This window comes from Notolepis coatsorum (genome assembly GCF_963971535.1).
Source record: "Notolepis coatsorum genome assembly, contig: SCAFFOLD_3561, whole genome shotgun sequence".
NCBI lineage: Eukaryota > Metazoa > Chordata > Actinopteri > Aulopiformes > Paralepididae > Notolepis > Notolepis coatsorum.
This window is the reverse complement of record NW_028170720.1, coordinates 7,501-17,178: the sequence shown is the minus strand read 5'-3', so window position 1 is coordinate 17,178 and position 9,678 is coordinate 7,501. Positions and strand designations below refer to the sequence as shown.

General features: G+C 41.3%; 1 protein-coding gene across 1 annotated transcript; it reads right to left on the bottom strand.

Moving 5' to 3' along the window:
- Positions 1 to 598: 598 nt before the first annotated feature.
- LOC311248462 (uncharacterized protein) lies at positions 599 to 5,552 on the bottom strand (the record flags this gene model as incomplete). Its single annotated transcript, XM_084339337.1, has 2 exons — positions 5,480 to 5,552; positions 599 to 1,077 (listed from the first exon to the last, which is right to left on the bottom strand). Coding segments are annotated over exons 1-2 (549 nt in total), but the record flags the coding sequence as incomplete, so codon positions are not given.
- Between the last annotated feature and the right edge of the window lie 4,126 nt (positions 5,553 to 9,678).

Sequence of the window (9,678 nt, the reverse complement as noted above, 5' to 3'; positions counted from 1 at the left end):
AGCAGAGGTTCTGAACTGGCCCTTTAAGAGAGCGTTAGGTGTGTACTGGTGGAGCCCAGGTTCTGAACTGGCCCTTTAAGAGAGCGTTAGGTGTGTACTGGCCCTTTAAGAGAGCGTTAGGTGTGTACTGGCCCTTTAAGAGAGCGTTAGGTGTGTACTGGTGGAGCCCAGGGTCTGTACTGGCCCTTTAAGAGAGTGTTAGGTGTGTACTGGCCCTTTAAGAGAGCGTTAGGTGTGTACTGGTGGAGCCCAGGGTCTGAACTGGCCCTTTAAGAGAGCGTTAGGTGTGTACTGGCCCTTTAAGAGAGCGTTAGGTGTGTACTGGTGGAGCCCAGGGTCTGAACTGGCCCTTTAAGAGAGCGTTAGGTATGTACTGGTGGAGCCCAGGGTCTGAACTGGCCCTTTAAGAGAGCGTTAGGTGTGTACTGGCCCTTTAAGAGAGCGTTAGGTGTGTACTGGCCCTTTAAGAGAGCGTTAGGTGTGTACTGGTGGAGCCCAGGGTCTGAACTGGCCCTTTAAGAGAGCGTTAGGTGTGTACTGGCCCTTTAAGAGAGCGTTAGGTGTGTACTGGCCCTTTAAGAGAGCGTTAGGTGTGTACTGGTGGAGCCCAGGGTCTGAACTGGCCCTTTAAGAGAGCGTTAGGTGTGTACTGGCCCTTTAAGAGAGCGTTAGGTGTGTACTGGTGGAGCCGAGGTTCTGAATGCGCTCGACATGGTTTACTCACAAACACATTCTGAAGAGGGGCGTCTGTCTCTGGCGCGGCAGGGGGCGGGGCCTCGGTCCCCTGGGTGTCGGCGACGATGACGACGACAACATCGTCGACGGCGGCATCGAAGACGGCGCGGCCGGCGGCGGGCCCCACCGTGGTGCCCGAGGTACCGGACGTCTCGTCTCCGGCGGGGACGCCGAAATCCGGTAGGCCGGTGAATTCGTCCATGGACACGGAGAACGGCAAGGCTCCCGGTGCGTCGGTGGTGGCCATGTCTGCGGCGTCGGTGTCTGCGGCGTCGGTGCTGTCGCCTGCGGTGGCGGTGGCGTCTGGGTCCTGGGGGTCCTGGGGGTCCTGGGGGTCCACGTCTGTGATGGGTGAAGACACAGAGCAACCGGCACAAGCTATTGGTGCCTTTCTGAGGGGCAGATTGGGGTAGTGGGGTACTGTATGTTGGGGTACTGTATGTTGGGGTACTGTATGTTGGGGTACTGTATGTTGGGGTACTGTATGTTGGGGTACTGTATGTTGGGGTACTGTATGTTGGGGTACTGTATGTTGGGGTACTGTATGTTGGGGTACTGTATGTTGGGGTACTGTATGTTGGGGTACTGTATGTTGGGGTACTGTATGTTGGGGTACTGTATGTTGGGGTACTGTATGTTGGGGTACTGTATGTTGGGGTACTGTATGTTGGGGTACTGTATGTTGGAGTACTGTATTGTGAAGTTATATAGTAACATGTATACAGATGGTAACCAAAACATGGTGAAATACTGTAGTAGTAAACTCAATCTGTGTAGTAGTAAACTCAAAGTCTGTAGTAGTAAACTCAATGTCTGTAGTAGTAAACTCAATGGCAGTAGTAGTAAACTCAATGTCTGTAATAGTAAACTCAATGTCTGTAGTAGTAAACTCAATGTCTGTAGTAGTAGTAGTAAACTCAATCTCTGTAGTAGTAAACTCAATGTCTGTAGTAGTAAACTCAATGTCTGTAGTATTAAACTCAATCTCTGTAGTAGTAAACTCAATGTCTGTAGTAGTAAACTCAATGTCTGTAGTAGTAAACTCAATCTATGTAGTAGTAAACTCAACATATGTAGTAGTAAACTCAATGTCTGTAGTAGTAGTAAACTCAATGTCTGTAGTAGTAAACTCAATGTCTGTAGTATTAAACTCAATCTCTGTAGTAGTAAACTCAATGTCTGTAGTAGTAAACTCAATGTCTGTAGTAGTAAACTCAATCTATGTAGTAGTAAACTCAACATATGTAGTAGTAAACTCAATGTCTGTAGTAGTAGTAAACTCAATGTCTGTAATAGTAAATTCAATGTCTGTAATAGTAAACTCAATGTCTGTAGTAGTAAACTCAATCTCTGTAGTAGTAAACTCAATGTCTGTAGTAGTAAACTCAATGTCTGTAGTAGTAATCTCAATGAGTAAACTCAATGTCTGTAGTAGTAAACTCAATGTCTGTAGTAGTAAACTCAATCTCTGTAGTAGTAAACTCAATGTCTGTAGTAGTAAACTCAATGGAAGTAGTAGTAAACTCAATCTCTGTAGTAGTAAATTCAATGTCTGTAGTAGTAAACTCAATGTCTGTAGTAGTAAACTCAATCTCTGTAGTAGTAAACTCAATGTCTGTAGTAGTAAACTCAATGGAAGTAGTAGTAAACTCAATGTCTGTAGTAGTAAACGCAATGTCTGTAGTAGTAAACTCAATGTCTGTAGTAGTAAACTCAATGGCAGTAGTAGTAAACTCAATGTCTGTATGTAGTAGTAAACTCAATGTCTGTAGTAGTAAACTCAATCTCTGTAGTAGTAAACTCAATGTCTGCAGTAGTAAACTCAATGTCTGTAGTTGATTTGATTTGATATTTTTTATTTTCGTGTCTTACATACAGATGTATGCCCAGCCCATATGGGCTTACAAGACACATAACAATAAGTATATAATAATATACTTTACCAATTACTTAACAAATGACATAGACCAAGATGGCCATAAAAAAAGAAAAATACAAGAAAATACAATAAAACGTAATATAACACAAGCTGTACTCAATGTAAATAAACAGAAAAACAGAAAAACAAGATGAATTCAAATACAATTATATAGGATACAGTGTGTTTTGTCTCAGGTGCCATGCCTTCTCCAAAAATCCTGCAAAACCGAAGATGTCCTCCACAAAAAAACAACTCAACATACAGCTCTCAGACTGCCAAAACAAATCTGGGTTTGCAATTTGAATTTGTAGTAGTAAACTCAATGTCTGTAGTAGTAAACTCAATGTCTGCAGTAGTAAACTCAATGTCTGTAGTATTAAACTCAATGTCTGTATGTAGTAGTAAACTCAATGGCAGTAGTAGTAAACTCAATGGCAGTAGTAGTAAACTCAATGTCTGTATGTAGTAGTAAACTCAATGTCTGTAGTAGTAAACTCAATGGCAGTAGTAGTAAACTCAATGTCTGTATGTAGTAGTAAACTCAATGTCTGTAGTAGTAAACTCAATGTCTGTAGTAGTAAACTCAATGTATGTAGTAGTAAACTCAAAGTCTGTAGTAGTAAACTCAATCTCTGTAGTAGTAAACTCAATGTCTGCAGTAGTAAACTCAATGTCTGTAGTAGTAAACTCAATGTCTGTAGTAGTAAACTCAATGGCAGTAGTAGTAAACTCAATGTCTGTAGTAGTAAACTCAATGTCTGTAGTAGTAAACTCAAAGTCTGTAGTAGTAAACTCAATCTCTGTAGTAGTAAACTCAATGTCTGCAGTAGTAAACTCAATGTCTGTAGTATTAAACTCAATCTCTGTAGTAGTAAACTCAATGTCTGTAGTAGTAAACTCAATGTCTGTAGTAGTAAACTCAATCTATGTAGTAGTAAACTCAACATATGTAGTAGTAAACTCAATGTCTGTAGTAGTAGTAAACTCAATGTCTGTAATAGTAAATTCAATGTCTGTAATAGTAAACTCAATGTCTGTAGTAGTAAACTCAATCTCTGTAGTAGTAAACTCAATGTCTGTAGTAGTAAACTCAATGTCTGTAGTAGTAATCTCAATGAGTAAACTCAATGTCTGTAGTAGTAAACTCAATGTCTGTATGTAGTAGTAAACTCAATGTCTGTAGTAGTAAACTCAATGTCTGTAGTAGTAAACTCAATCTCTGTAGTAGTAAACTCAATGTCTGTAGTAGTAAACTCAATGGAAGTAGTAGTAAACTCAATCTCTGTAGTAGTAAATTCAATGTCTGTAGTAGTAAACTCAATGTCTGTAGTAGTAAACTCAATCTCTGTAGTAGTAAACTCAATGTCTGTAGTAGTAAACTCAATGGAAGTAGTAGTAAACTCAATGTCTGTAGTAGTAAACGCAATGTCTGTAGTAGTAAACTCAATGTCTGTAGTAGTAAACTCAATGGCAGTAGTAGTAAACTCAATGTCTGTATGTAGTAGTAAACTCAATGTCTGTAGTAGTAAACTCAATCTCTGTAGTAGTAAACTCAATGTCTGCAGTAGTAAACTCAATGTCTGTAGTTGATTTGATTTGATATTTTTTATTTTCGTGTCTTACATACAGATGTATGCCCAGCCCATATGGGCTTACAAGACACATAACAATAAGTATATAATAATATACTTTACCAATTACTTAACAAATGACATAGACCAAGATGGCCATAAAAAAAGAAAAATACAAGAAAATACAATAAAACGTAATATAACACAAGCTGTACTCAATGTAAATAAACAGAAAAACAGAAAAACAAGGTGAATTCAAATACAATTATATAGGATACAGTGTGTTTTGTCTCAGGTGCCATGCCTTCTCCAAAAATCCTGCAAAACCGAAGATGTCCTCCACAAAAAAACAACTCAACATACAGCTCTCAGACTGCCAAAACAAATCTGGGTTTGCAATTTGAATTTGTAGTAGTAAACTCAATGTCTGTAGTAGTAAACTCAATGTCTGCAGTAGTAAACTCAATGTCTGTAGTATTAAACTCAATGTCTGTATGTAGTAGTAAACTCAATGGCAGTAGTAGTAAACTCAATGGCAGTAGTAGTAAACTCAATGTCTGTATGTAGTAGTAAACTCAATGGCAGTAGTAGTAAACTCAATGTCTGTATGTAGTAGTAAACTCAATGTCTGTAGTAGTAAACTCAATGTCTGTAGTAGTAAACTCAATGTATGTAGTAGTAAACTCAAAGTCTGTAGTAGTAAACTCAATCTCTGTAGTAGTAAACTCAATGTCTGCAGTAGTAAACTCAATGTCTGTAGTAGTAAACTCAATGTCTGTAGTAGTAAACTCAATGGCAGTAGTAGTAAACTCAATGTCTGTAGTAGTAAACTCAACGTCTGTAGTAGTAAACTCAAAGTCTGTAGTAGTAAACTCAATCTCTGTAGTAGTAAACTCAATGTCTGCAGTAGTAAACTCAATGTCTGTAGTAGTAAACTCAATGTCTGTAGTAGTAAACTCAATGGCAGTAGTAGTAAACTCAATGTCTGTAGTAGTAAACTCAATGTCTGTAGTAGTAAACTCAATGGCAGTAGTAGTAAACTCAATGTCTGTAGTAGTAAACTCAATGTCTGTAGTAGTAAACTCAATGGCTGTAGTAGTAAACTCAATGTCTGTAGTAGTAATTCCGTTATTACACCCTAACTGACAATAACCTCAATAATCTCAAACCCTGCCCCCCCTGTCAGAGGGAAGCAACAGTTGTGATTGGAGGATTCAAGGGAAGAGGGCGGGGTCAAGAGAAGATGTCCTACCTGATGTGTCTACAGGGCTGTCAGGTGCATCTGTCGCGGGCGAATCGGTGACGTCGTCGTCTTGACACATCACCCCATCTGAGAGAGAGAGAGAGAGAGAGAGAGAGAGAGAGAGAGAGAGAGAGAGAGAGAGAGAGAGAGAGAGAGAGAGAGTCAGACATCTCAAGTCTGTGATCACATCAACACGCTCTGCATAAGAAGGTAATCGAAATGGTCATAAAAACAGTTAATTATTCTATATTCTAATCATGTTATCGTGTCGTTCTCTCTAGTGATTAGACACGAAAGAGAGTATTATTAACCTGATTCTACGGTTCAGATCACGCTGTACGTCAGTGTAACTCCCCCGGCAGCCATGCCGCACTCAAAGGGACGTTCCGTCACAAAGCAACAACAAACTCATTCACCAGATCGAGGCGTAACTAATGAATCCTCTCCACGTGGCCAAAGCCATCTCCCACATATCGGCGGTGGAAGGTGCTAATTAATTTGATTGAGCTGTTTGTCACAATGGCTGTAGCTTCACCCTCTCTCTGTACAAGAACGTAGTTCAAAGTTCAAAGTCAACTTTATTGTACATTTTCCATGTGTATGCAAGACATACAGCAAGTCGAAATTGCTTTCCCCCCATTCCCAGGGTGTATATAAAAAGATATAGACAATATAAACAATGTAAGTAAAAAAATATAGAACACAATAATACAACCACACAATATACAGGGCTGCAAGATATGTACAATATAAACAATGATTAAAATGAGCTCAAGTGAGCTTGATGCAAATGTTCTTCTAGCAGTAGTACAGAGTAAAGTCAAGTGGCAGTGAGTGAAGTAAAGAGCCTCATGCTCTCTCTCTCTCTCTCTCTCTCTCTCTCTCTCTCTCTCTCTCTCTCTCTCTCTCTCATCTCTCACCAGGTAAACAGAGTGACCAGTGGTTAAAGGAACACGCCAACACATTGGGAAATTAGCTTACCGTCTTCTCCAGAGAGAGACAAGAAGATAGATACCAGTTTCCTCTCTGTGCGTTCAGTAGAAAGCAAAAAAAAAAGTGAACTTGTCTTCTCTAATAACTATTTGGCTTGTGTCTGTAAATCGATATGTCGATCTACATGTATGTTGAGAGAACATAGAGCCGTATGACCAGCATCGTATGGTTTTGTGATAATAAATGGGCGTGTGCGAAATCCCGACAATGTCTGAGTAGCTCTTTGCTAAGCTAAGCTATCCTGGTGTAACTCTTTAATGCTAACACGTTGAATGAATGAATGAATGAATGAATGAATGAATGAATGAATGAATGAATGAATGAATGAATGAAAACTTTATTTAACAGATTGCAGAATGGGTACAATACAGTACGGCTCAATACATACAATTGTTAAGGGGATGCAGACCTGAGAAAGACGTTTGTCTTGTTTCCATCAGGGTCCCCCATTTTCATTTCATATAGACATTTATGACATACACAACATACATGACATTTATGGCATAGGGACATATAGGTATTTAGTACTGATACATTTGTGACATAAGCGGTATTCAAATATACAGTACTGTTACCCCTAGATCCTGACAGAGTATATACATATGATGGGGCCAGTTTCGAATTGCAGCCTCCCGTAGGTGCTCTTTAAGAGCGGTTTTAAATGTGGGCAGGGATTCACATTCCTTTACAGCTTTGGGTAGGGCGTTCCACATTGTTGTGGCATAATTGCGAAACGTGTTTATTCCCTTGTTTGAGCCGAATCTGGGTTTAACATGATTTGTTGAGCTTCCTCTGGTGTAGTGGTTGTGGTATTCACTGACCTTTGGGAAGTATTTTGACATGTACATGGGCACCCCGGTCGTATAGTGTATCTTGAAGACCAGGCCCATTACAAGTTGCTGTACTCTGTCGTCTACTCTATGCCATCCTAGGTTGTCAAAGTGGGCAGGGGTGAGGTGGGTTCTGGGGTTCAGGTCAAGTAGTAGTCTGACCAGTTTGTTTTGTGATGTTTGAGGTGCTTTGGTACCATGAGGTGCACGCATAGTCATAGTACCCTTGAATGAGTGCTCCTGCCAGAGTCTTCAGGGTATTCTTGTTTACCAGAGAGGAGATCCGGTACAAGAATCTAGTTCGTTGGTTGACTTTTTTTATTACATTGGATGCCATTTTGTCACAGGAAAGATTTGCCTCTAGGATGGAACCCAGGTAGGTAATTTCGTCTTTCCTTGTGACAATATTGTCACCCACTGTAACTGAGAAGCCGTCGGTCTTGCTGAGTTTGTTATTTGAACCGAAGAGAATGGACTCTGTTTTGCCCATGTGTAATGATAGTTTGTTATCAGCGAGCCATATGCAGATTTTGCCTAGTTCCGTGCTGAGGGTTTTTTCAACCTGCAATTTGTTCTTGTCAGAGACCAGCAGGGCTGAGTCGTCCGCAAACAGGAACAAGTTGCAGTCACAGGCTGACGACATGTCATTTGCATAGATTAGGAAGAGTAGCGGTCCTAGTATGCTTCCTTGTGGAACACCACAGCTCACTGTGAGGGGGGGGGGTAGAGTACCGTTTACCTCTACCATCTGTTCTCTCCCCTCCAGGTAGGATTGCATCCAGCTCACTGATAAGCTATCAAAACCAATTGCCTTTAGCTTGTCCATTAGAATGGAGTGATTGACAGTGTCGAAGGCCTTTTGTAGGTCCATCATGACCATGCCGCAGTATTTGCCCGCGTCCACCTCTTGTTTGATGTGGTCGTTCAAATAGAGGAGGCATGTCTACCGGATGTCTTACCGGATCTCCTCTCTGGTAAACAAGAATACCCTGAAGACTCTGGCAGGAGCACTCATTCAAGGGTACTATGACTATGCGTGCACCTCATGGTACCAAAGCACCTCAAAGGCGCTTAAAACAAAATTACAAACATCACAAAACAAACTGGTCAGACTACTACTTGACCTGAACCCCAGAACCCACCTCACCCCTGCCCACTTTGCCAACCTAGGATGGCTTAGAGTAGACGACAGAGTACAGCAACTTGCAATGGGCCTGGTCTACAAGATACACTATACGACCGGGGTGCCCATGTACATGTCAAAATACTTCCCAAAGGTCAGTGAATACCACAACCACTACACCAGAGGAAGCTCAACAAATCATGTGAAACCCAGATTCGGCTCAAACAAGGGACTAAACACGTTTCGCAATTATGCCACAACAATGTGGAACGCCCTACCCAAAGCTGTAAAGGAATGTGAATCCCTGCCCACATTCAAAACCGCTCTTAAAGAGCACCTACGGGAGGCTGCAATTCGAAACTGGCCACCGTAAATGCCCAAAACCCCCACCACCTCCTAATAGACAGTCTCCTCCCCACCGCATGTATATATTCCCTCCCCGCCGTATGTATATTTCCCTCCCACCCACCCACCCCCTCCTAATGTACAGTCCCCTCCCCATCATATGTATATACTCTGTCAGGATCTAGGGGTAACAGTACTGTATATTTGAATACCGCCTATGTCACAAATGTATCAGTACTAAATACCTATATGTCCCTATGCCATAAATGTCATGTATGTTGTGTATGTCATAAATGTCTATATGAATTGAAAATGGGGGACCCTGATGGAAACAAGACAAACGTCTTTCTCAGGTCTGCATCCCCTTAACAATTGTATGTATTGAGCCGTACTGTATTGTACCCATTCTGCATTCTGTTAAATAAAGTTTTCATTCATTCATTCATTCATTCATTCATTCATTCATTCATTCATTCATTCATTCATTCATTCATGTGTCAGTGGAGTGGGACGTTCTGAAGCCAGATTGGAATTCGTAGATTAGATTTTTTTCCGCCAGGTACTTTTCGACCTGTTCGTAGACTATTTTCTCCATGACTTTCGAGATGGAGGTAAGAATAGAAACAGGGCGGTAGTTGCCTGGGTCTAATTTGCTGCCCTTTTTGTGCAGAGGGGTCACTCTCGCAATTTTGAAGTCCTTGGGGACGTGCCCCTGTTTTATAGAGAGGTTTATTATGTGTGTGATGACTGGGGTGATGGCGGCTGCTGCGTCTCTGAGGAATTGGGAGGGGATGTTGTCATGGCCAGTGGCCTTGTTAGGTTGGAGGGCGCTCAATTTTTTTAGTACCTCATCAGTTGTTACCATTTCAAGTTTGAAGTCGTCTTTGTGGACCCCTAGGTTTTTGTAGTATGCTACT